This window comes from Mus musculus, chromosome 15 (genome assembly GCF_000001635.26).
Source record: "Mus musculus strain C57BL/6J chromosome 15, GRCm38.p6 C57BL/6J".
In the NCBI taxonomy this organism is placed as follows: Eukaryota; Metazoa; Chordata; class Mammalia; order Rodentia; family Muridae; genus Mus; species Mus musculus.
The window spans coordinates 77,695,706-77,723,255 of NC_000081.6; the positions used below are offsets into that span (position 1 = coordinate 77,695,706).

The 27,550-nt window shown below is 46.0% G+C and overlaps 1 protein-coding gene, 1 long non-coding RNA gene and 2 pseudogenes across 3 annotated transcripts; 3 read left to right on the forward strand and 1 right to left on the reverse strand.

Moving 5' to 3' along the window:
- Positions 1 to 23,583, forward strand: Apol7e (apolipoprotein L 7e). Of its 2 annotated transcripts, none has more exons than XM_011245711.3 (5): positions 1 to 217; positions 16,552 to 16,625; positions 18,645 to 18,771; positions 19,462 to 19,566; positions 21,744 to 23,577. In XM_011245711.3, the coding sequence occupies exons 2-5, from the start codon at positions 16,613 to 16,615 to the stop codon at positions 22,606 to 22,608; spliced, it is 1,110 nt and encodes a 369-aa protein (XP_011244013.1). In that variant the 5' UTR covers positions 1 to 217; positions 16,552 to 16,612; the 3' UTR covers positions 22,609 to 23,577. The 2 variants fall into 2 exon arrangements, with proteins under 2 accessions (XP_011244013.1, NP_001128274.1); NM_001134802.1 differs by lacking the exon at positions 1 to 217 and adding an exon at positions 3,184 to 3,264 and having other exon boundaries at positions 21,744 to 23,583.
- Gm8233 (predicted gene 8233) lies at positions 5,419 to 5,970 on the forward strand (annotated as a pseudogene).
- On the forward strand, positions 6,298 to 7,295 carry Gm18911 (predicted gene, 18911; annotated as a pseudogene).
- On the reverse strand, positions 22,018 to 27,269 carry Gm36329. Its single transcript, XR_001781707.2, has 3 exons — positions 26,873 to 27,269; positions 25,826 to 25,957; positions 22,018 to 22,254 (listed from the first exon to the last, which is right to left on the reverse strand). It is a non-coding gene; the product is annotated as a predicted gene, 36329 (long non-coding RNA).
- Positions 27,270 to 27,550: the final 281 nt, after the last annotated feature.

Genomic DNA, 27,550 nt, shown 5'->3' on the forward strand with positions numbered 1-27,550 from the left:
AAGACAAGCAGAGGCTATGATCAAACAGATGCACCAGTGGACTCACTTAGGGGTAAGAAAGCTCATTCAGACATTCTCCAAGACTAAGTACCATGTACCAGGGTTAAAACACCTTGTGGAGCAGGTGGTGCACAGTGTCTGACGCACCACGATGGATCCAGGAAAGAGGTACCAAGGAGACAGACCCGGCATCTACTGGGAGGTAGACTTTACTGAGGTAAGACCTGGATATGGGTATAAATACCTTCTGGGTTTTGTGGGTATGTTCTCAAGATGATTAGACGCTTTTCATTGTAAAAATGAGACTGCTCAGATGGTCGTCAAGATCATTGAAGAAATTTTTCCAAGGTTTGGAGTGCCAAAAGCAATAGGGTCAGATAATGGCCCTGCCTTTGTTGCCTACGTAAATCAGGGGGTGGCCAAGTATTTAGAGGGTGAATGGAAATTATATTGTGGGGACAGACCTCAAAACTCAGGAGCGGTAAAAAGGATGAATAGAACCCTAAAAGAGACCTTGACAAAATTAACCATGGAGACTGGAGCAGACTGGGTGGTGCTCCTCCCCCTTGTCCGATTTACAGCCAGAAATACTCCCTCTCGATTCAGTTTTACTCCTTTTGAGATCCTTTATGAGGCTCCCGAGCCCCTCACGGTCTTAAATGATGTGACTGAACCTACATATTGTAGTAATTATAATCTATATGCTAAGTTAAAAGTCTTGCAGGTGGTGCAGAAGGAAAGACTGGTCACAACTGGCAGCAGTGTACGAGCCGGGTACCCCAAAGACATCCCACCAGTTCCAGGTCGGAGATCTGGTTTATGTGTGCTGGCATGGCACCCTGACCCTTGACCCTTGCTGCAAGGGTCCCTACCTAGTCCTGTTTACTACCCCTTCATATCCTGCTTCTGCTCTTAACCTTTGGCCGATGCATCCTTAATCACTTACTAGTTTTTATTCGAGAATGCATAAGTACAAGTTTTGATGCTCAGACAACAATATCAATAGCTGCAACAAAGTGAGACATCATTTCAGGATTGAAATGCACCACAGAAAAAGGGGGGTGGGATGTAGAATTCAAAGTAAACTCAAGACCACCCAGCCCCTTCTCCCTCTGAAGGGACTTTCCAAACTATACTAGCAGGACAGATGCAGAGTCAGATAAAGAAGCTAGCCAACTAAACAATTCTGGGAAAACAAAAACAAAAACATAAGGGTAGATGGAGTGAGAGACCAGGCCAAAGATAGTCATCCCATGTAAACCAACCAATTCCTGAAAGTATTACTTGCTACACCAATTAGAATAAGCCAGCTAACCCTGTTGTCTAAATCTGCCCCTTACAAAGTATAAAAATCGTGTTCTTTGTTCGTTTGGGGTCTTCTATTGCCTGCATGCTGAGGGGCCCCAACACGTTGGATCAGTAAACCTCTTGCAGTTTGCAGCGATCTCAGTCTCTGTAGTCTTTAGGAGTGAGGGTCTTTCAGCAAACTCCAACAGACACACTTCTGTTACCAAGAACAGTTAGCCAGAAATGGAACTATAAAAGCCCAAAAGCAAGGTTAAGGGCTAAAAAGATGGCTCAGTGGATAAGAGCACTGACTGCTCTTCCAAAGGTCCTGAGTTCAATTCCCAGTGTGGAAAGCCGTCTGGGGTACTGCTTGGCAGGAGTCTGACATTGGCCAAGGACAAGGAAATGGGCTTCAGGCAGGAATCTGACATTAGGGCATAATAAGGAAGTAAGTTTCGGCAAGAATCTAACTTTAGGCTGTAGTAGAGAAGTAGGGTAAGGCAGGAATTTTAGTCTCAGGGTAAAACTGAAGACTTAGGCTTCAGGTAAGTTTTTGGGCTTGGACATGGAAGTGGGCTCAAGTATTTTGGTCATTGTGACAAACCCTTTTAAACAACTGTCACAGGAGTAATCACAGAACTTACTGCTTTGTTAGTTCCTTATTGTACTGCTCTCCCAAAATCCTTGCTTGTAATTAAAATGGTATAAAAGTGGATTGGAAAATTAAATTTGCCTTCAGTCTCAGAATGAAGAGATTCTAGATTACTAGTTTTTATTTGAGAATGCATAAGTACAAGTTTTGATGCTCAGACAACAATATCAATAGCTGCAACAAAGTGAGACATCATTTCAGGATTGAAATGCACCACAGAAAAAGGGGGGTGGGATGTAGAATTCAAAGTAAATTCAAGACCACCCAGCCCCTTCTCCCTCTGAAGGGACTTTCCAAACTATACTAGCAGGACAGATGCAGAGTCAGATAAAGAAGCTAGCCAACTAAACAATTCTGGGAAAACAAAGACAAAAACATAAGGGCAGATGGAGTGAGAGACCAGGTCATGCTACAGTGTTGTATAACTGTCTTTTTTCTTTTTAATCATCACTCCCACGCTGGAGAACCTGTTGACTGACTGAGCGGGCTTGGTCATCCCAGCAACTACATGATGGCTTACAACCATTTGTTATGGGAACTGGTGCCCTCTTCTGGTGTGTCTGAAGACAGCGACAGTGTACTCATATACATAAAATAAATAAATAAATCTTAAAAAAAGAAAGAAAAAAAGCAAGGTTAGTACATTTAGATAATTTCCCAGAACTATGAACATTGATGGACTAGGCCTTTGTTTTCATTTTTTATGTGGTGCTGTCTATGTGCTGAAGTTTACAGCCTGAATGGTACTTCAACCATGGAGTTAGCTGTGCTTAGGTCTGAGGGACTACTAAGGTCTAGGAACCTATTACTCAAGAGGATTTGATATTTAGTAGTTCCAAGTTCAGAGCCCCTGGTAGGAAAACCCATAAAAGCAGATGTCCAGACGCTGCGCATGGTATCCTGGGGTAACACCATAAACAAAAGGATCTAAGAGTTGGGGAGGTGCCAAGGCTGCAGGCAAGGAAAGAGGGACTGAGCAGAGCCCAGGAGGTACAGGAAGTAATCTGTGTAGGGTCCCCTAGTCTGTAGAGGCAGGTCTTTTCCCTCCAGACTACAGAGACCCCCATTTGAAATGGGCCAAGGAGAACCTAGAATGACAGGTCAAAGGGCACTCCTTTGAGTAGGTCAGCAGGAAGCGTGGGATAAAGATGTAGCATCCAGCAAGCCACAAGTTTCCTGTGTTGTTTTGGTGGTGAGTACCTTGGGGCTTTCTCTTTCGTTTTCTGCTTTGGGTATATAAGCAGGGGACAGCATTTGGTTATGCGTTGGATGCACAGTCAGTCACTGGGTCCACACAGCTGAGGACCACCTGTTGAAGACTCCTGGTAAGTTGGGGAATGTCTAAGCTCTCCCACCTGCATACCCCCGTAGTGTTGTATTTTATAAAGAGACAAGGATATGTTTTATAGAGCCAGGTATGGTAAGGTGGGAAGGGTGCCTCCGCAGGCCCATGATAAGGCATCCTTTCTCCCTGAGGTTCCATGATGGATATTGTATAGCATAGAGTTTGTTTGGGGACATGGGATGAGGAGGAGAGACAGAGACAGAAAGAATATGCGTGTGTGAGTGTGTTTGTGTGTGTCAGAGAGGTATTGGCTTGGGTTTAGCTATTGCAATTGGGAAAGGGGGGTGGTTATTCAGAGTGTTTGATGTCTAAGAACAGGTAATGAATTTAGGGGAGTCAGTGGATATTTGGCAAATATTTAGGCAAAGGAAAAGTAGGGGTGAGAGAAGAAAGAGGAGATTGTGGGCCCCTGGTGACCTTGAGGGACCAGGAGCAGAAGGTGAGGATGAATACACAGAGCAGAGGTTAGAGAGGATCCTGTGTTGAGGAAAGCCTAGGTGTGTTGTTACCTGGGCCATGGAGTATGGGAGCCTGGAGAGAAGTGAGGTGAGTCGTGAGGGATGAAAAGGCAGCTGGAAGAGCTGGTCTGTCCATGTGACTATGGAGGGGTCTGTCTGATGTGGCCTCTGACAGGAAGGAGCTGCCATTTGTATGAAAGTGTATGCAGAAGCAGCTAGAGGACCCCCTTGGGGAGGAGAGGGTGGGGTGGAAGGCTGCTGAGATGTTTAAATGCAGTGTAGGGGATCTGGGGGACACTGAGGCAAAGAGGTAAGTGTAGAGACCGGAGTATAGTGGCTATTCCTGGTTGTCAACCTGACTATATCTGGAATTAACTACAATTGGAAGGCTCACCTGCAATCCTGATTTTGAGGCTGGAAGATACAAGTTTCCAACCTGGATCTTGGCATGGAGATCTTGAGGCATAGTGACTATGAATCCCAGGAGACTAAGGCAAGGAGATCTCTGAGTTCAAGGTCATCTGGGACAAAGCAAGTCCCCCAGACGTGGTGGTACACTCCTTCAATCTGGGTCACACCTTCTGCTGGAGACCTACATGAGGACATTAGAAGAGGGAAGATTCTCTCTTCTTTGCTTGCTTGCCTTGTGGGACTGAGCAACTGCTAGATCCTTGAACTTCCCATTCACAGCTGACCAATGTTGGGGAGTTGGACTACAGACTGTAAGTCATCAACAAACTCCCTTTCTATATAGAGACTACCCGTAAGTTCTGTGACTCTAGAGAACCCTGACTAATACACCAGAGGGAGGACAGGTCAGGACAGTGAGTGATGACTTTTCAGTAAGAGAACTTTGTAGGGAGAGAATCCAATACAGGGGAAGGGACTGGGGTCCTTTGTAAGTTAGGAGTTGGGGGAGAAAGGGGTAGGAGTAGACTGTGAGGGGACCCCAGAGTGTGTCCATTAGGTTGTGAGCAAAGAGGCTTCGGTGAGAGTAGACAAGGAAGCCAGCTGTGCATGCCCCTGTGTAGACTCTTGGAGAGGAGGCGACAGGGGCAAAGGTCATTCTAGGAAGTGTTTATGTGTTTGGAAGTATAAGAATGGAAAGGTCTGCATAGATTTGGGAGGTGGAGAGCTGAGGCAGGAAGGATAATGTTTTAAGTTTAAGGAATTGTTTGTGGGTGGGAGGAAAGTGGTCATGAGGAGATTCAGAAGTGGCTTGGTACAGGGAATGAGTATTTAGGGACCCCTGTGTGGAGGAAATTAGCTATGAGGGCATCGGTCAGGAGTGGAGACGGGCAAGGTGCTATAAAGTGGTGTGCTTAAGGGTTGGCATGAGAGAGACTCCTAAATCGGTGACCTGGGGAGAGGAGAGTTGAGCTTTGCAAGGAGAGATCTGGTGACTTCTGGAACTGAGGAGATTTAGAAATGAGGCAGAGTCGGGTTGGCTAACAAAGAAAGAAGGCCTGCAAAGGAAGTGGGGCATCTATACAGTGAACCAGGGGGGACAGTCCTGGTCAGGGTTGGGACTATTGAGTGTCAGGATCCATCTATGTAAAGTCAAAAGGCCTTGGGAGTGGCATCGAGGAGTATCGAGAAGAAATTGTCTTTAGGATTTAGACAATTAGGTCTTGGAAGGGGTGGGGGTGGGGACTCACAGGCGGACTGCGGGCAGAATGGCTGCTCAAATTCCAATTGTGGCTACCACTTCTACCCCCTCCGTAGCTAGGAACATCAAGAAGAGGCCAGCTAGCCCTTCTCACAACAGCAGCGGAGGGGGATATGGTGCTAGTAAGAAGAAAAAGCTATCCGCCTCTGGCTTTGCTCAGGGTGTCAGCATTGATGCCACGTGTGAGTAAAATGGCGTCCTCAGAGTTAAGCTCGGGGCCTGTGGAGAAAGCTGCCAAGCCATTGCCATTTAAGGATCCCAACTTTGTGCACTCCCATCATGGCGGTGCAGTAACTGGCAAGAAGAATAGAACTTGGAAGAACCTCAAACAGATCCTCGCTGCTGAAAGTCCATTGCCATGACAACTAAAGGATCCTAACTACTTTATTGTTGGTGCTCCTTCGTCCTTTAAGCCAGGTAAGAAGTATTCTGATGTTTCAGGCCTTCTTGCCAACTATACAGAGCCTCAGAGCAAGCTGCAGTTCAGCACTATTGAGGAATTCTCCTACATTTGAAGGCTGGCTACCTGGCCCTGAGAAAGGCCACAAGCATTGTTCCCTGAGCCACAGAAGTAGAGATGAAGTAGGAATGGCCTCGAAAACAGACTGCACTTGTGACTTTGTTTCATGGAAACAAACATTTCTGCTGTCGATCTGAAAACATCAGCTCTGGGCTTTGGCTTGACTGTGAGGAGTTTTCAGTTTGTTTTCTTCCCTGCCAAGTGAGACCTTCCTAGTTGAATTAAATCATACTTCAGTTGTTGCCTCTAGTAAAAATTGATAAGAAAATTCAAAAAAGGTCCAGTCTCATAATGGAGGTAAAACCGCCACCCAGTCGCCCCCAGCCTGACTCCGGCCATTGCCACCACCGCTGGGGGGAGGAGGGCCATGATCCACAGGAACCAGAGCAGCTGAGGAAGCTGTTTATTGGTGGTCTGGGCTTTGAAACCACAAGATGAGAGCTTAAGAGAACATTTTGAGAAATGGGGCACACTTACAGACTGTGTGGTCATGAGAGATCCCCAAACAAAACATTCCAGAGGCTTTGGTTTTGTGACCTACTCTCTGTGTTGAAGAAGTGGATGCTGCAATGTGTGCTTGGCCACACAAGGTTGATGGGCGTGTGGTAGAACCAAAGAGAGCTGTTTCTAGAGGATTCTGTAAAGTCTGGTGCCCATTTAATGTGAAGAAAATTTTTGTTGGTGGTATTAAAGAGGATACGGAAGAATATAACCTGAGAGATGACTTTGAAAGTATGGCAAGATTGAAACCATAGAGGTTATGGAAGACAGGCAGAGTGGGGAAAAGAGGATTTGCTTTTGTAACTTTTGATGATCATGACACAGTTGATAAAATTGTTGTTCAGAAATACCACACTATTAATGGGCGTAATTGTGAAGTGAAAAAGGCCCTTTCTAAACCAGAGATGCAGTCTGCTGGATCACAGAGAGGTCGTGGAGGTGGATCTGGTAACTTTATGGGTCGTGGAGGATACTTTGGAGGCGGTGGAAGAAATTTTGGCCATGGAGGAAACTTTGGTGGAAGAGGTGGCTATGGTGGTGGAGGTGGTGGTAGCAGAGGTAGTAATGGAGGTGGTGATGGTGGATATAATGGATTTGGAGGTGATGGTGGCAACTATGGTAGTGGTCCTGGTTACAGCAGTAGAGGAGGTTATGGAGGTGGTGGACCAAGCTATGGAAACCAGGGTGGTGGAGGAGGATATGATGGTTACAATGAAGGAGGAAATTTTGGTGGAGGCAACTATGGTGGTGGTGGGAACTATAATGACTTTGGAAATTATAGTGGGCAGCAACAATCAAATTATGGACCCATGAAGGGGGGCAGTTTTGGTGGAAGAAGCTCAGGCAGTCCCTATGGTGGTGGCTGTGGGTCTGGAGGTAGAAGTGGTGGATATGGTAGCAGAGGTTTTAAAATAAAACAGAAATGGCTACAGCTCTTAGCAGGAGAGAGAGGGAGGAGTTGTCAGGAAAGCTGCAGGTTACTTTGAGACAGTCGTCCCAAATGCATTAGTGGAACTAAAAATCTGCCACAGAAGGAACAATAATCCATAGTCAGGAAAGTTACTGCAGCTTAAACAGGAAACCCTTCTTGTTCAGGACTATCATAGCCACAGTTTGCAAAACGTGCAGCTATTGATTAATGCAATGTAGTGTCAATTATATGTAAATTCCTGAGGTCTTTTATCTGTTGTAGTTTTGTCATTTTCTTTTTCTTTTCAATACATCAGGTATATTGCCCTGTAAATTGTGGTAGTGGTACCAGGAATAAAAAATTAAGGAATTTAAAGAAAAACAAAAAGATTTATAACTGAAAAGCGAGTGGTGTTGTCAGGGCTAATGGAAAGGACAGTCTAAGGGTTAGAGACTGCTGGATATGGAGGAGCAACAGCAATGGAGGGAAGATCTGGGGTCAAAGACAAGGTTCCAGTGGGTTCTGACTGCTAATAAGGGAGAGGAGCTGAGAGATAGAAGCCGTTTGTATAAAAGGAACTGAATGAAGGATGTGAGGCCTTGGAGGCTGGCTGAGGGTAGGGAGTGTGGGGTTGGAGATTTATAGGAGCTTCTTAGATGTGCATTGAGAGAAGGGGAGCCGATCGCATAGGAACTGAGAGGGACATTTAGACTGGTCCTGAATTATTTCTTGGATTAGTGATTATATACCTTAAATTACTTTATTAGACCTGTATGAACTCTTAACCTCTCTCAGCGTGAAACCTGTCGGCAAGGCGAACTGTACATATGAAACAGACTTACCAGGCAGCCCACTGTTGGCTCTTGTAAAAGCTACAGTTAGTCATCAATGTCCTCAGAGGTCTGTGAAGGGTTAATTTGAGTAGGAGGTCTAATTAATGGCTTTTGTACCCATTAAACTGTCAGAGCCTCACTTAGTCGGTTGAGGCTCACGAGGTTCATTGCAGAAGCAGCCGGTCTTCACTTGTCAGAGGAGAACAGCATTTAATCTTCAGGTGTCCCACAGAGCAGCGGGCCCTCAGCCATCACACCCAGGTCTGAGGAATTTTTCCTGTAGAGGAGGAACTTGGGAAACTTGTCCTTAGTTTGACCAGGCAGAGTACAGCAGTGAACCCAAAGCGTCTATAGTTCACCACAGTCCAGGTAAAGTTGTCAGTGTGATGTCCCATCTATTTTCTTTGGAGACCTTAACATTTTCTTTTTAGGAGGTGTCACTGTTTATTGTGGGGAGTTTTTTTTTTTTTAACATTTTAAACTCCATATTCAGCAGTTCTCTGAAGAGTTTGAAGACTTAAGTATTCATTAAGTCTACCTTATTAGGTTTAAACTCGTAAAACCACATATGGATGGCTAAATAAAGCCTATTTCTGTAATTAATCAGGGTTATAAGTATAGCTTGGAACACATTAGAGATTTTGATTATTTGTAAGGTGACTTATTAATTTTCATGTTGTAATTATGTTTAACAGCTTACAACGTTAATACAGCTTTATAATATTAAGATTTACAGCTTTATCCCTGCTCAGTTTGAGCCATAAAGTTTGAGTTAAAGAGTTGATCAGATCTTTAAGATAAACATTAAAATAAGCCATAAATGGGGCTGGAGAGATGGCTCAGTGGTTAAGAGCACTGACTGCTCTTCCAGAGGTCCTGAGTTCAATTCCTAGCAACCACATGGTGGCTCACACCCATATGTAATGGGATCCAATGTCCTCTTCTGATGTGTCTGAAGATAGCAGCAGTGTACTCACATACATGAAATAAATAAACCTTTTAAAAAAATATTCCACAAATGTTGTAAATTTACCAATAGAGAATATCAAGACCCATGCATGACTCACTTTAAGCTGTTGGCAGTGTCAGGTCAGGACAGGGTTAAGTCTAGGATGCCTTGGCCGGACACACACCTTAAAGAATAATGCCTTATATATGGTCCTAGGAGACTAGGGAGAGAGTGGGGAGAAGCAGTTAGCCTGCTATAATTGAACCAGAGCCATGTTTACAGTTTTGACCATGGGTCCCTGTGTCTTACTGAGATGAGCTAAGTTCAACCTCACAGAAAGGAGACACACAGCCAGGGTGAACAGCTGGCCTGAGCCCTCTCCTCCACCCTTGGGACAGTAGCTGAATGGATGCTGGGGCAAAGAACACATGAATGCAGCAAGTCCAAGCCTGGGCTAGGTAGAGTAGGGAGACAGATGCTTGTTACCATGGTCAACACAGAAATACAACCCTCCCCTCAAAGGGGATGAGAAATAGTTCATTCTAGAAACAAACAGGAGCTGCCAAGGCCCAGGGATACAGATTTGGGTTACCCCAAAGTCTATCTTTAAACACAGTAACCATTTCAGGAAGCTTTCCTGGCAAGAGAACAAAGTCATATATCAACCCACTTAACCAATACATTTCTGAAAACATCAGAGAGACTACAGGAAAACAGAAACATCTCTGTTACAGACCGCAGATGCTGTCTGGTGGCGTACTTAACAAACGGGTCAGTGGAAGCTAGTGATCTATGTTATTACACCTGAAAGTTTGTATCTGTTACTCAGGGGATGTTAAGGCCAACAGAGAGGTGTTGAAAAAATGACTATCCAGGGCACTAAAGATGGTCAGAGATAAATAGAATTAGGCTCTTGACATTCCAACCTCTCCAGCTGTTGAAGTTCTAATCGGCTAGTGAGCCTCTTGTAAGGTTCAGTAGGGGATTCCTTCTGGGAACCATTATCTACACCATCCATATTTGTTCCTGAGTCACAGACCGTGCACCAAGAAGCCAGGCTAGGGCATGGGCAGTGGCTTGTATATGGAAGATGTAGTGGCTATTCCTAGTTGTCAACTTGACTCTATTTGGAATGAACTACAATCCAGAATTGGAAGGCTCACCAGTGACCCCTTATCTGGAGGCTTGGAGATAGAAGTTTCTGATCTGGATCTTGGTGTGGAGATCTTGAGGCATAGTGGCTATGGACTCCAGAAGGTTAAATCTCCGAGTTCAAGGTCATCTGGTGGAACACACCTTTAATCTGGGCTACACCTTTCATCTGAAGACAATATAAGGACATTGGAAGAAGGGAGTCTCACTCTTGCTCCCTTGCCTGCTTGCTGTGTGGGACTGAGTAACTGGTAGATCCTTGGACTTCCATTCACAGCTACTACTGAACCGTTGTTGGGAATTGGACTGCAGACTGTAAGTCATCAATAAATTCCTTTATCCATAAGTTCTGTGACTCTAGAGAACCCTAACTAATACAGAAGAGGAACTAGGTTCAGGAGAGCTGGGAAGTGATCCACAGAGTCCCACAGTCAGTGAAGCTGAGACCACAGAGGTGCATCCAGCAATGAGAGATGAGAAGGGTCTGAGGTTGCTCCTCTGAGTGGGTACATGAAGAGGGCTAGACTGAAGGTGGACCCAGGGTGTGGTTTTGAAAGACTCCGAGAGGAGCCATCGCTCAGGCCTCAGGACAATAGCAGACACCCAAGAACTCACGAGAGACCAAGCTTGATGCAAACCACATGAGGCTTTATTCAGGGAAAGCCAGAGCTCTGAGGACGACTCATATCCACGAGGGGAAAAGGGTCCCAATTTTTATAGGCCCTCAGGGGGAAAGGAGAAGGGGGGAGTAGGGGATTTCTAGATCTAAACAATGTCTATTCTCAAGAAATGGGTATGGGAGGGGTACAAGGAAAGAGTCTGGTGCAGGTGTAGCAACTCCGGATTGGCCCAGCTATGGTTGCTGGGGAGAGTTTTCGACTCTTTCCCAGAAACCAATATCACAAACACCTGGCAATGGGCTTCATCAATGGGCACACACATGGGTTCAAGGAACGGTCAAAACATTGGCAGACACACGGGTTCAAGGTTTGGCCAGAGCATTGTGCACTTCTATTTTTCTAAATCAGTGAAGCTAGTTCTGCTAACAGTGAAATCTATCTTGCCAATTTCAGGGCTTCTGTGACCTTTTACACTCTGTTAGGATCTTTCAGTTTGTCTGGGATGTCCTCTGGACCCTCACTTGCTCAGCAGGGGTGACTCTCCCTTGCCTTTACGGGCTGAGAGTATCGGTTCAGAGCTGGTAGTGACTCGGGTGCACAACTGGAACAGGACCGTTGTGTCTGATCCAACTCAGCCAGAAAAGATTCTTCCATAAGTAGATAATTCTGCCCATGCTCACAGCCACTCTAAAAAGGAAGGATTATTCTCCCACTTTAAGGATGTGACTTAGGCATTGGTCCAGGTCACAAGTCCAGCAACCTAGAGATAAATTTGCATCTGATTGGAATCAACTTCGACTGAGGCTGCACCTTCACCAATGGCCTTCCATGGCCTCTCACAGTGCCAAGCCTTAGCTGCTCTTCTTAACCCAATCATGCCTTCAAAATCAGTACCACCTGGGTGAGGCTTACACATTACTAAGTCCAGCTGCATCCTGAGGTACAACCTTGGCTATCTCTGGAACACGGCTTCTTTGTGCTCTCAGAAAACACTTCTCAAATGATTTCACCTCCGTGATACTGGTCTCTTCTTAATCACCACCAGTTTCTTTGCTCCAGCTAACCAGCATCAGTTGTCCCAGTAGTCCCTTCTATTTTCCACTCTAAAGCCAGAGACACATGGCTGAAGCTGCCAAGTGCTGCTGTTTCTTGGAGCTGGATCATGGCCCCCTTGTTCTATAACATTATAACCAGCTTTCTATTTTCCAACTTGTTCACTGCCTGAGCTTCGATGTCCTGGATCTTGCTCTGTAGATTGACCTTGAACTCAGAGATCCACATGCCTGTCTCCTGAGATTAAAGGTGTGTACCACCATGCTTTGATCTAAATTTAGCTGGGTAGGATCTTGGCTCAAAGTCTCACTACCTTAATCTACTATCTCCTAGAACATAGGATTTGGTTCCATTTCACTTCCTGGTGCCCCTTTAATACTCGAACCATATATTTTATATTTTTCCTTTCTAAGCTTGCTATGCTTGTTCAAACTTCTCTTTGTGAGACTTAATCAGAGAACAAAGTCTCTGCTGGGCGTTTTTGAGACTTCCTTTGTCAATGCAATTAATATAAATCTCTTCACTTTAGGCACCATGACCAAGGCAAGTCTTGTAAAGGACAACATTTTTTTTTTTTTTTTTTTTTGGTTTTTCAAGACAGGGTTTCTCTGTGTCGTCCTGGCTGTCCTGGAACTCGCTCTGTAGACCAGGCTGGCCTCGAACTCAGAAATCCGCCTGCCTCTGCCTCCCAAGTGCTGGGATTAAAGGAGTGCGCCACCACGCCCGGCTCAAAGGACAACACTTAATTGGGCTGGCTTACAGGTTCAGAGATTCAGTCGATTATCATCAAGGTGGGAGCAGGGCAGCATCTAGGCAGGCATGGTGCAGGCAGAGCTGGGAGTTCTACATCTTCATGTGAAGGCTGTTAGTGGAAGACTGACTTCAGGCAGTTAGGATGAGAGTCTTAAAGTCCATGCTCACAGTGACACACCTACTCCAACAAGTCCACACCTCCTAATAGTGCCTCTCCCTGGGCCAAGCATATACAAGCCATCACAGTTACATAGTGAGTTTGAGGCCAGCCTGGGCTCTATGAAACAACAGTGTTGAGGGGAGCAGGAGAGGGGAATGATGGAAGAATCTGGGGGTGATGGGCACAGAAATTACTAGGCACTCTCAGAAATCTGACAGAGCCAGCAGTCTGAGGGCATAGCCCTGCCTTTCCCCCTGGCTGAGCATAGGTTTGCTTGTCTGTCACCAAGGGCCCATGGCTCCGACTACACTGACTTCATGAGCTAGACTGCAGAAGCCAGCCGGGAGGAGGTGGCCTGTGGGGGCCTCTCTTGGGGATGAGGGCTGCGTTCCAGAGCTGCCTGGAGCACTGACCTGGAGCACTAGAAGGTGCTTGTGGTAGAAGCTGGAGTGGGAGTGGTGAAGATGGAGAGGCACAGCAGCAGGAGGGACATGCTGGATGAAAGGGAGGAATTTAGAGATTCAAGGGAGGAGCTTGCAGTCCTGAGTCCTGGGCTCCTTGCCCAGGGAAGGTGTCATGCAGCCACTGAGAGGGTGAGGGTTTGCTGGCAAGCTCCCCTCTGTCACATTTAGAGACCTCAGGAAGGAATGTTCCTGCCTAGGCTTTCAGCTGGTAAGGAGCAGGGAGAACAGGACTCATCTATACTTCTTATGGGGGAGGGGGGCAGCTCACCAGAGGAGACTGACCAGCAAGCAGGAAGGTTCACAGTACACAGCAAGACAAAGGATGACAATGGGAGGAGGATGTGTGCTTTGTGTGTTCATGTATGTATTATGTGTGTGCACATGTATGTGTGCATGTGCCTGTGTCCAAGGGTGTATGCGTTTGTGTGTGTTCCTGTGTATGTGTGTGCATGTGTATGTACGTGTCTGTGTGTGAGAGAGAGTGTGTGTGTTTGTATGGCGTGTGTGTGTGTGGCATATGTGTACATGTAAAACCCAGAGAAAAGTGTAAGATGCTTCATCAATTGCACTCCAATCATTTTTTGAGACGGGGTCTCTCATTGACCTGGAATATACCGGTTCTACTAGACTGGCTGACCAGCTGCCTCCAAAGATCCTCCTCTTCCTGTTTCCTTAGCATGTGCCACCTTGCCTGGCCTTTTACATACCTGCTGGTAGTGCAAATGCAGGTCCTTGTGTTCTGTATTGATTGAGCCATCTTCCTAGCCCCACCCCCTCCTCTCAATATCCCCCTCCCCTGTGTGTGTGTGTGTGTGTGTGTGTGTGTGTATCCATATCATCATATCGTACACACTAGGTGAATGCATAATGACTGAGACACACCCACACTGAGTAACATGAAGGTATATGACCCATCTATAGAGGGGACAGCAGTGGCTTTTGCATTAGATAGACTCATAGAGATCCATCTGCATCTGCCTACTGAGTGCACTGCCTGCACCATCACTCAGCTTGAGTTGTGTGTCTGTCTGACTGTCTGTCTGTTTAAATCACAGTCTCTTTTCAAGTTCCCTGTTTCTACTAGAGCCGTCTCTGGCATAACTCAGGGACTCCTCATCTAAGCATCTCTCCTTTATGAAATCCTACACTGCCCATTCACGTTCCTCCTAAATAGAAAGACTAAACTCACACCAGAAGACAGGTATCATTTCTGAGGCATTTTAGTTCAATCATGTGTTCTTTAATTTTTTTTCATCCACTCAAGCTGCTATGAATACCCCTCAAGGCACGGGGATTGATTGTAAGTCTCCCTAGCTGTCCTCCCCATCTCCCTCTCTGAGAGTCCACCTAGCAGGCCATTCCTCCAGGCAGTCTTCCATCTTTCTATTCTCTAGACAGCCTCTCACTGCAGTCTGGCTTAGTCAGCTTTCTTTCTATAGTTCACACTTTGAAGTCTTAGTTAGAGTTGCTAATCGGGCTTCCCAGGTTACCTTAGCAGTCAGGGAGTAGAAGCGAGCAAGATCTTGTGTCTCAGAGGTTGTGTGTGAACCAGTCTTCACCCCTTTCTAAATATGTGACCCCGGGTGGGTCACTTCAGGTCTGTTTGCCTCACCTGTGAACAGGAACAAGAGTAGCGCACCCTGAGAAGGTTTAAAACAAATGCCTCAGTGACAAGAATAGAGAGAGGTCCTGAGGGAGAGCAGCCATTGCCTTCAGCTCTCACCATAGCAACAAGTACATTGACTCAATTTAGTCAGGCCCCAGGAGGAGGGGCTGGTGCCTTCTCCTGACACTGCTAAACGCACGCACGCAGTTTCTTTCCTTCCTTGACTTCCAAGGGAATCTCAGTAAAGTTGTTCTTTCTCTCTTTATGAAATCACACACAGACACACAAAATCATCTGATCACTGGTGAGAATGAAGGAGTGAACACTCTCACACACGGCCTGTGTTTAGATGTGAACCTCCTTTAACCCAGTCATCCACTTATACAAATACCATAAGGAAATAATCTCAAATGCAGGCACTGACAGGAATGAGGACATTCTCTGCATTAGTATTTACATATGATTAGCAACAACATCAAGCCCAGAAATCATAGAGGCGAGCAGGAATCGAGGGCAGCCCACAGCAGGGCAGGGACCAGGCAGGACTCCAGTGTCTGATGGGGCAAGGATATCACAGAAGCAAGGAGGGTGTGGTCCCTGGGAAGCCACAGGTGACCCCAGTGAATTTGCTAAGCTGAGGACCTGGTACTTGGCACAAGGCAGTGCTGTGGATACAGAAGAGCCGTTTATAGCACACACACTGTAACACACACGTGTAATACAAACAGGGAGAGGGGATATGCAGTAGTTTTTGATAGTGGGGCTTGCTCGTCTGAAAGTGGGACATGGGTTAGAAAGTCCCAGGTTCAAGGCCTCACTCTGTCAACACAGAATAGTCACTCACATCAGCTAAATGTAAGAACTTCATTACCTAAGAGTAAGGAGCCCAGAGCATCACTGAGAGTAAGGATGGTGGCTTGACTAGGAAAGGCTACCGTGGGCTAATATATTTGATGCTTAGTCATTAGGGTGTGGAGATACTTGGGAGGAATTAGGAAGGGTGGACTTGTTGGAGATTTTCGTTAGAGGTGGGCTTTGAGCTTTCAAAAGCCCAGGCCAGGTCCAGTGTCTCTCTCTTCCTGCTGCCTGTGGATCTGGATTGCAACTCTCAACTTCCCTAACACCCCTGTCTGCCTCCAGGCCGCCATGTTCCCTGCCATGACAATAAATGGACTAAACCTCTGAAGTTGTAAGCAAGCCTCTGTTAAATGCTTTCTTTTAAAGCCTTACCCTGGCCATGGTGTCTCTTCCCAACAATGAAACAGTTACTGAGACAAGAAGTATACAAAGTAACCATTAATAAATGCAGTTTCCCCCTGCAGATGGCTACCGGAACACTCCTCTCTATCTCTCTGTCTGCAAACTCTGTTCTTTCTCCACAGCTGTGTCCTCAGCTGATGCCTTCTCCAGTGTCCCCAACAGGACAGCCATCCTCTGCCTTATTAAGGAGAGAGCAGCAGGGATGAGGTCACAAGACCTTACCCATTACATAGCAGTGACAGAGCCCAAGGAAACAGAAGAACTGCCGGTCAAGTTCTTTTGGTCCTTAGCAGCCACTGTTGAAAGTACTGTGTGTCCCAGATCCCTGATCACCTAGCTGTCCCCATTCTGTCTCACAGGTACCTTTTCCTCCTGTAGCCTGGACACCTGGTGAGCTGACACCTAGACCTAGCAGCTGCCATGGGCACCCCAGGTAAGCAGCCTTGTACCCCACTCCTGCACATGGCCTGCACTTCCAGAGCCTCTGTGCTGAGTGCCTGCTGGGGAGTCAAAGACACAGATGAGAACCCCAAGGGGAGCGCAGAGAGTTTCCCAGTCCTGGGTTACAGTGGCTCCCCTTCCTCGCTTTGTCTTGGGTAAATTCTTAGGAGTCACCTCCTCAATACCCAGCCTGAAAAATGGAAGCCAGGAGGAGAAGAAGGGAGTATGGAAGGAATAAGAGGCAGGGGGGATGGTGTCTTAGGGTTTCCACTGCTGTGAAGAGACAACTGTGACCAAGGCAAGCTTATAAAGTACATTTATTTGGGGCTGGGGATGACTTACAGTTTTAGACTTTTAGTCCATTATCATCATAGCAAAAAGCATGGCAGCATCCAGAGAGACATGGTGCCGAAGGGGCTGAGAGTTCTACGTCTTGATCTGAAGACAGCCAGGAGAAGACTCTGTCTTCCACAGCCACCCAGGAGGAGGCTCTCTTCCATACTAGGCTGGAGAGTGAGCATAGGACATCAGAGCCCACTACACAGTGACTCACTGCCTCCAACAAGGCCATGCCTACTCCAACAAGGTCACATTTTCTAATAGTACCACTTTCCATGAACCAAGTATATTCAAACCACCATGTGTAGAGTGGAAGCAACCTGCTCCAGATCCTTGGGTCCTCAAACTCACTCTGATGACCAGCCTATCTTCAAACTCACAGCAATCCCCCTGCCTCAGCATCCCAAGCACTGGGATTAAACGCATGCACCACCTTGCAGCACTAGCTCTATAGACCCATCATTCATTCATTCATTCATTCATTCACTGTAATTACCTTTTAAAGCTTGTATTACTCACATCTATCACTGTTGTAACTGATGAAGACAGATTTATTTTGCTTACTATGTAACATAATTGCTCCATCCAGGGATGCAGAGAGGCAGGAAGGAAGGATGGGCCATTCACATCATGGCAAACAAAAATATAGACAAAGCAATGAAAAAAAACCAGCCAAGACAAGAGGACCCCCATCAACCCCAGAGACCCCCAGAGCACTCCTAACAAGAGCAGGGCCCTCTTCCCATGGTGCCTCCACTCAGTCTGTGAGCCTCTCATTAGCTCAGGCTTTACGCTCTGATTAGATGGAGAAGCCCCGTCACAGCCCCCAGATAAGGGCTACTGAACTCCTAGGTATTTATTAATCCAGTGCTCGGGATTAAAAACTGACCATTCCTGTGCTGAAGGTCACATTTGGGGCTGGAGAATGGCTCAGTGGTTAAGGGCACTTGCTGCTCCTGCAGAGGACCTGGGTTCAGTTCCCAATATCTACATCCGGCTCACAGTCTGTAAACTGCAACTACACAGGATCCAACGGCCTCCATAAGCACCAGGCATACATATGGTGCACACACATATACTCTGGCAAACATTCATATGTACAAAACAAAAATAAGGAGAAAGATGTGAATCCACATTCAAGAGCCAACACCAGGCACACAGTAAAACGAAGCTATCACTAGGACTTCCCTCTTCCTGGGGCTGAAAAGATCTCTTCCCTCAGTGCTCTGGACTCTGACACTCACAACCAAAGTGCAGCAGGTTGGCCCTGGACAGCACTCTCTTCCTGCTTGGCAGAGAGTTCCCATGTCCTGTCTGTGTGCCTGGACAGAGGGACGGGGGCAGGAAAAGAGAAAACAGACAGGGGGAAGAAAGAGAAGGAGCGGGAAGAACCGGCAGTTTCTTCCTGTTTCTGTAAGGGTGCTGACAGGATGGGTCAGGAGCTCACACACACTCAAAATTTTGTCCTTAAAGGTTCTGTCTCCAAATACAGTCACCAGGGTTAGGGCTTTTTACAAGGGCTTTTAAGAACACACTCAGTCCCTATCACTAGTGACACCATTAAAATCCTCCATGTGGCAATTGCTCAGACACACAATTAACCAGTGTGTCCCTGACCCATTCAAACTCTTGTGCACTGTCCTAAAACCATATATGTTTCCTTCTCATCTAGACAGAGAATGCTTCATTGAGACTGTGGCTGAGTACCTCCTGGATGTGATAAGCACAGAGGACCTGCAGCTCCTGCTGACAGAAGAGGAAACCTGGAAACACTTTGTGGCAGAAGTTGATTTGTCCAGGTCACCTCCCCGAGGGATGCCTGCAGTACCAGGGTTCAGGCCTGGTTGGTTTGTTCTGGGCAGGAATACTCTCCCCAGACAGACCAAGTAGTTAGGGTTCAGGGTTTCTCTTCTCAGCAAATATTTCCCTCACCATATTCTCTACCAGGAAAGATCCTCTGCCTGGGGGGAGATGGCAGCAGCCACAGGGAACAAAACTATTCCTGCCATTGGCATTCCTGTGACCATGGGAAGTTAGTTTATTACCTTCTTTGTTATTCGGTCACTATTGACTGGCATTGTAAGAATAATAAGATAATGCATGTGGAGAGCCCAGCACATGGCCAGTACACAGTAGGCAGCTTACACACAGTAGGTGTCCATCAAAAGTTATCTTTTTTAAAAAAAGATTTATTTATATATATATATATATATATATATATGTGTGTGTGTGTGTGTAAGTACACTGCAGCTGTCTTCAGACACACCAAAAGAGGGTGTCAGATCTTATTATAGATGGTTGTGAGCCACCATGTGGTTGCTGGGATTTGAACTTAGGAACTTTGGAAGGGCAGTCAGGGCTCTTACCCACTGAGCCATCTCTCCAGCCCCAAAAGTTAGCTGTTAAAGTAGTGTGTGGGTGTGTGGTTTTTGCATGTGGATGAGTTTATTTTACAAGCATTCTTCTTATATCAGTCTCCCCTATTACAGGGAAGAGGAAACTGCCTTGCGAGAAGCTCTTGCAGAGATCTTTTCAGATCCTGATGGAGAAGATGAAGATGAGCTCCAAAATGACCTGCAGGACAAGAACGAGAGGTACTCAGCCAAAGACCAAATGAAGCCTTTTTTTTTTCTTGATAGGAAGGGAAAAGAACAGTGTTAGAGGATCATGCGTAAGAGATTGAATATTCAGAAACAAGCTGGTTAAGTGTGTGTCTGAGTGCCTGCCACAGGACCTATATTAATGATGTCACTCATATTGGGGATGGAGTTGGGTCCCTAAACTCATTGGTAAATGTCTTAACTCTGGTGACTGTGTTTGGAGATGGAGGATTTAAGGACACACAGTATTGAAATTAAGTGAGGGCAGGTGTGAGCTCCCTAACCCACAGTACAGTCAAGTCCATAGTACATCAAGGCCCAAGAGGACTCGAGACCCCTACAGCTGTGAGCCAGCAAGTGTAGGGTCTGGGACCTGAACTCACTTGTTCTGCAAGAGAACCATGCATCTGAATAAAGAAACTCTCTCTCCAGCCCATTACAATAACAAGTGCCTTTACTTACCTGGAACTCATCACAGTGACCAGATTGGCTGACAAGAGAGCATGAGGACCCTCCTGACCTTGCATCCCCAAGCAGGGATGACAGGCCCAGGCCCTGAACCTGGCTTTCCTATGTGGCCTCTGGAAGACTGAACTCGGGTCCTCCTGTTTGTGTGACAAACACTGCACCAACTTAGCCACATCCTCAGGTCCCTTCTAAGGCTTTAAGCAGAATCTTCTGTTGTCCTCAGGACACAGTGCCTCATGGTCAAGGTCACATGGAGTGTCACACACTAAGAAAGCGCCCACGGGAAAGAACAGTTAATCTGATACACGTTACCACAGGCAGGAAGGCACTGTTCAGGACTGACTGCTGCTCTAAGACAAAAGACACAACAAGTCTGTCAGTTCCTTCAACTGGAGACTCACAGCAGATGAGCTGAGTGACAGGCAGTAAAGAGCAGAGAGTAGGGGCACTGTGAAGCTGACCTCATGGGACTCCTCCTGAGGAAAGCCAAGGCCAAACACATCAACAGCTGAACATGGAAACCTAACTTCAGTGTCCAGTTTTCTGTGCCTTAATCAAATACACCATCAGCATGAGTGACTGGGGTCTCCCTCCCTCCTGGAAGTCCATGACTTCAGTGTCTCCTTCCTCTGGGGTCAGAAGTGACAGTAAAATCCCCACCACACATCGCCTTAATCAGGCTGAGAATTCCTTAATGGAAGTGCTTAGGAACATGTGTGTTCTGACTCCTGAATTTTGCCTCCTACTGGAACACTTTGTGGAAATGGGACCACACGTGAATGGGGAATTCCCCAAATGTGAATGGGAAATCCACTCCTCTTCCTTTATCTTCACTCACAGCTGAAGGGTAAATCTGTGCACTGTGTTTTGAATGGATGGATCTTAGCTGTGAGCTGCCCCATTAGCTCAAGAGTACACAGCACTGCAGTACCAAAAAAGACCTAAAGTTTCAAAGAATGTCCTATCTAAAGTTTCTCTCTTAGGGATGTGCAATTTGCAGAGTCTCATAGCACAAGGCTCTAGGCAAATGTGGACTCTCCTGGCCAGCAGGACAATGTAGAGCAGGCAAGTTATGTTCCAGCAGCTTAGGCCAAGGGATGACTGTTCATAGGAAGGTGCCCTCTTCAGCAAACACTAACGTTCTATAAAATATGGGGCTATTTCTTTTCTCTAATGTCACCTCTCTTTGTTTAGAGTTCCTAGGGAGAAGTGTTTTGGTAGTGATGACATTGACCTTGAAGGGAAGGCTCCCTTATTAAATGTCTACCAATAGAAGGGTGTGCTAGAGGACTAGAGGACTCAGTGATGAGGAACACAGGCTGTTCTTTCAGATGACTCGAGTCAGTTCCTAGCAACCTGTAATAGCTCACAACTGTGTGGAACTGCAGTTCTAGGGATCTGATGCCTTCCATCCTCTGCCCTCCATGGGCCCCAGAAGTGAATATGGTATGCAGACACACATGCAGGAGAAGCACTCTTACACATAAGATAAAAAATTAAAAGGACAATTATAGGTAGATTTTCAATTCATTCTGTCCTTAAGAACTAAAGATGGTGTGATTTTTCAAGTGTAATCATCCCGGTAAGAAAGCTTACAGAGCTGTAATGTTCTCCTCTGCTTCACAGTGAATGCTCTGTGCTCCCACAGGACAGATCTTACTTTATAAGCTGTCTTCCTTGCTCAGCTGTCCCTCCTCTTGCAGGAAAGAGGAAGATGCCTTGAGTGAAGCCCTGGGTAAGACCGTAGCTGATACTGATGCAGAAGATGAAGAAGAGATCCAAAATGACCCGTGGCACAAGGAACGGTTCTTGGATGCTTATCCTCGGGTGAAACTGGAGCTTGAGGAGAGCATCAGGATGCTCCACGCCCTGGCAGACAAGGTTGACAAGGTGCACAGGGACTGCACCATCTCACGGGTGGTGGCCAGCTCCAGCAGTGCTGTGTCTGGAGTCCTGACCATCCTTGGTCTGTCTCTGGCACCTGTGACAGCAGGAGTCAGTCTGGCATTGTCAGCCACTGGCTTGGGGCTGGGGGCAGCAGCGGCTGTGACTAGTGTTTCCACAAGCATTGTGGAAAAGGTAAGTGTGGTGTCTGCTGAAGCTAAAGCCAGCAAGTTGGTACCAACCAACAAAGACACAATGAAGGGCATGAAAGAAGTTTTGGATCAGAGTGGTCCCAGACTTCTTTTCTTATCCATGAATTCCTTCAAGAAACTGAAAAACATCAAGAATAATATTCATGCCATCAAACTGACCAAAGCCAACCCTAGCCTAGTAACTAATGCTAAGCGCCTCATGACCACAGGAAAGACAACAACAGAAACCACTAAACAAGTGAAGGAAGCCTTTGGAGGTACTGCTCTGGCAATGACCAAAGGAGCCCGGATCATGGGTGCAGCCACCACAGGTTTCTTCCTCCTGCTGGATATAGTTAGCTTTGTAGGAGACTCAAAGCATTTGCATGAAGGAGCAAAGGCTGAGTCTGCTGCAGAGCTGCGGCATCAGGCTCAGGACCCAGAACAGAAGTTACAGGAGCTCATTCGGGTCCATGACAGCCTGATTCAGTGACCATTTCCCCTTCAGTGTAGTGCAGAGGACTGGGGGAGGGAATGTGCTGGACAGAGCCATGCACACATGGGAGTCCCTGACTGTATCCCTTCTAGGCTCTATACAGCCTTGCAGTTCAGCCAAGTGGACAATCGCGGTGACCGTTCACGCCTCCCTTCTGCCTGCTGCCCTACTTTTGCCTATGACTCATTCAGAGCTATGCAAGGAAAAAATGTAGACTTTTTTTAAGAACTCTGGAAACTTTGTGGGTGGATTCATAGAGTTAACCTTCTCCATCACTGGCTATAGTGTAGGGATGGCCTTGTTCCATTGCCATCCAGAAGATGGTGAAGGGAAGAATTGTAATATCCAAAATTAATTCAAGACCACCCAGTACCTTCCCCCTTCGAAAAGGACTTTCCAAACTATACTAACAGGCTAAGTGCAAAGCCATTTAAGGAAGCTGGCTGACTAAACAAATGTAAAAACAGTTTTAGCAGTCGAAATGACTGAGCCTACAAGCTGCCAAAACAATATTAGCTTTTCTCAGAGAAATAACCATAACAAGATAGCAGCTCCCAGAGGAATCCCCCTACCCCTCCCCACACTGAATTCTGACAAAGACCATAAACCACCCTGACCTTGTTGCAAGAATTCCCCTGACGTTAATAGCTGTGATGTTAATAGCTGACCCATAAGTTCAAAATGTATTATTACTTTGCTGACCAAATCATAATAACCCACCATGGGGGCAAGCAAAGTGAGGGACTAGGCCAAAGGGTTACTTAGTCACTATACAAACCAACCAATGCCTGAAAGGGTTACTTGCTGTAGCAATGAAAATAAGACAGCTGCCCTGTTGCTCAAATCTGCCCCTTACAAAGATATAAAAATTGTGTTCTTTCTTTGTTCTGGGTCTCTCCTCTGGCCTGTGTGCTGAGAGGGGAGTCCCCAATATGTTGGATCAATAAAAATCCTCATGCAGTTTGCAGCGATGATGGTGGTCTCTGTGGTCTTTGTGAGTGAGGGTCTTTTGATGAACTACAATAGAATAATACAAAACCAAGGGAAGTGGCTGTTCCCATCACCCACCCTGAGGGTACTGTGCGCAGGCTGACAGCGATGCCACTCCCAGGGAAGACCTCAAGTGGGGTAAGAGTTGTGAGAGCCTCAGGAAACAGATCCAAGCATTGATCACTTGGTCAGCCCAGGGCAGGATGCTGTATGTAGACAGAGCATATGCACAGATTCTGGGTCTCCTGCTCACAGAGCCATGAACCCTAGCATGGAAGCTTGTAGAGGTCAGTGCTAGAGGAACATCAAACGGTGTTAGAACTCATGTAATAGTTAGCACAACCATGATTGGTGTACCTTGGAGAAGCAGAGTCCTGAGGACTTCTTGCTGTTATGAAGCATCACTCTGCTTGCTGTTTTTGAAATCTTCACGTCCTTCCTAATCTATGTCTTGTGTGAAGATTCTAAGGGGGCTTCCAGCCCCTCACTGAGCAGTATCATAGGTACTCACATTAATAATGTTTCATCTTTTTCTAACATTGGTACTGGAGCAGATTAATGATTCAATCACCACCCTCAGAAAGAACTTAGAAATGTAGATTGTCAGCAGTGACCACCACACTTCGAGTTTGGAGATTGAGACATTAGGTTAAGATGTTTGTGTTAGGGGTCTGGAGAGATAGCTCAGTAGTTAAGAGCACTGACTGCTCTTCCCGAGGTCCTGAGTTCAAATCCCAGCAACCACATAGTGGCTCACAGTCATCTGTAATGGGATCCAATGCCCTCTTCTGGTGTGTCTGAGGAGAGTGACAATGTACTCACATACAAAGAATAAATAAATACATAATTTTAAAAAGATGTTTTTGCTAGTAACTGTGATGTAGAAAATCCTAGAAAACAATTTGAAGTTCAGAAAGGCACCCTTTTAATGGTTGACTAGGGATTTTTTAATGTCAGGAAACAAGAGCAAAAAAAGACTGGCTGGTACCACTCTTTATTTAGCAAGAGTGACGCGCCACGCTTGCTACAACTGGGCTTGTGATCAAGGTGATAATTGACTTCCTATACCCATTTTTTGCACTCAGCTTCCTGACATAATTTAATTTAAAAAATGATAATTAGTAGATTATTAATGCACTCTGAGAATTTAAGATAGAAATGACTCATTTTTTTAAAAATATAAATGTTTAGATTTGTGATTCTGTTAAGATTTTTATAAGATTGTCTTTTAAGATAAATAAAAAAATAACCGATTCTTGCTTTCTAACTGCAAATTGGAGCCTTCCAGGAAAGACAAACTGCCTGAGAAAATTATCTCGCTTGCTTACGCTTTGTTACCCTATAACAAGTTGCTTAGTTACAAATGTTGTAGGTTCTTGGGAATAATTTGCCTTTTTCTTCACCTGTGATATATAAAATGTTTTTCTCAAAAAAGGTATTTGGGAACATACTGGGTTTTTTTTTTATAATCATTTGTTAAAAGATTAATAGAATATAGTCACATTGTAATTTTATTTTTTTAATTTTTTTGGAGGGGGGAGGGTTTGAGACAGGGTTTTTCTGTGTAGCCTTGGCTGTCCTGGAACTCACTCTGTAGACCAGGCTGGCCTCGAACTCAGAAATTCACCTGCCTCTGCCTCCCAAGTGCTGGGATTAAAGGTGTGCACCACCACATCCAGCGCACATTGTAATTTTTAGGTTGTTTGGAAGATTTTGCTTGGATATATAAGATGTGGGAAAAAATAAAGTGTTGGAGCTTGTTTTGCTTCACCTACCAACTGTGCTGTGTGTATGAGTGTGTATGTATATGTATGTATGTGCATTTCTGTATCTCTGTGTGTCTGCATGTTTGTGTCTGCATGTGTGTGAATATGTAAATAAGTGTGTGTATGCGTGTATGTGTGTCTGCATGTGTGTGTGTGTGTGTGTGTGTGTGTGTGTGTGTGTGTGTGTGTGAGTGTGAGTGTGTGTGCAGGATTCTTTCTCCCCTTTTTTATTTTTCTACCTCACCAGTCCCCAAAGACTTCAGAGATTTCTTCCCAGGCACAGGGAGTGTGGGCTTTATTCCCTCAGAGAAAAGTCTACTGAGTGAGGAATCACCAACTCTATGCCCTTGCCTCAGTTTCCCCTGACCTGTCAAAGATGGCCTTCGACAAAAGTCCATACCCATGTACCATATTCACAATTGAAATTAGCTGTTACTGTTGCTATACCCAGTTCCCACCTTCAGATGCCAGAACATGTTCCTTATCTCTCCCAGGTGCCCATTCAATCCCTTCTCTTGGCTGCATCTTCAGCTGATCACCTTTCACTAGGACTCTGACAGGACGGGAGGACACTGCCTTCCTTCCGATGCCTGTAGGTAGCAGGACCACATCTGTGAGTTACGTGACACAGGCAAGTCAGTTACCACTTCCTGACTTAGTGTTATTGACATTGAGGTTTACTATAAGAAAAAAATAGGGTCATAATATACATGGAGAGCTTAAAATATGGTCAGTGCAGGCTGGAAGGATGGCTCAGTGGTTTAGAGCACTGACTGTTCTTCCAGAGGTCCTGAGTTCAATTCCCAGCAACCACATGGTGGTTCATAACCATCTGCAATGGGATCTGATGCCCTCTTCTGGTGTGTCTGAAGAGAGCAATAATTATATATATATTATATATATATATATATATGTATATATATATATATATATATATATATATATATAGAGAGAGAGAGAGAGAGAGAACATAGTAGGTACTCCGATAAGTTCCATTTGAAATCCTAGTACAAAGAAATTAGAGTCAAATTTCTCCTTGTAGGAGAGAGGACTCAAGAACCTTGTTTTAGGACAAGTCAGAAAAGTGTAGATAAAATCAACCTGTGATCCAGGTTCTGGCTCAGTCACTTTCCTCCCATCTGAGGAGCTGTAACAACAGCAGGATCCTTCTGTGGGTTTAGAAGGCAGAGAGCCTGTGGTGCAGCTGCACGGAGCTTGAGTTTAATCCTAAGCGTCCTTGTTAAGCCCCATTCCATGGGAAAGGGAGTTCACTCTCAGAGGATGTGGTGACAGACTGGGATGTGCAACACATCAGGGATGGAAAACCAAGTGCCAGCATCCTTTCCAAAGCCCAGAGAGTCCAGGACCAGGGTCACAGCCAGGGGTCAGGAGAGACAGTGAGTGACCCTGGAATGGAGGCATAGATGGAAGACATGACAGCAGGGCTAGAAGGACAGGGAGGGGTTGAAGGCACAAAGCAGAGGCGCAGCAGGGGAGGAGGGTACCTCGTCACCCCTGCTCTGACATCATCCAAGGGAGGGCAGGGATTTGCTTGAGTTTGTGCTCCACACGCAGTCTTTGCCGCAGAGTCCTCAGGTAGCATTTGGGACTCATCTCTGTTCTGCTCAGAGCTCCCTGAAGAAGAAGAGTGTGACAGCTTCCAAAGTCAGCGTGGTCAGAAGACAGCGTGCACGACTGGAGACTGAGGATGGCCAGGCTCCTTATTCACAAGTGATATTCCCCTGTTACACCATCCAAATTCAGGGGTAATTCAACTTCTGGCCTGGCACTTACTACAGCTGGGTCGCACATGCTCTTGAGTCTTTGTGTGTGGTTTTCACATGTTCAGCGAGGCGCAGGTGCTTTGCCTCATCTATCACAGGAGCAGGAAGCTGTGCTACATGATGCTCTCATGAAGCACGGAGCAAACAAGGCTGTGGGCGACAGCGACAGCCTTCAAAAACAAGGAAGCTCACAGTGACCATCAGGAAGCTCTGAGCCCGGGGTGACGAGATGAAAGAAGCGTAGGGTTGTGCCACCTCCAACGTGGTGGCCAGTCTATGGGCACTGCCTGTGGGGTTCTGGCATCACTGGTATAATTCGGGCCCCCTTCACATAGGAGGCAGTCTGCAGCTCTTAGGAGTTGAACCAGGGCTGTGAGTAGCAGCTACTGCCATCTGTGC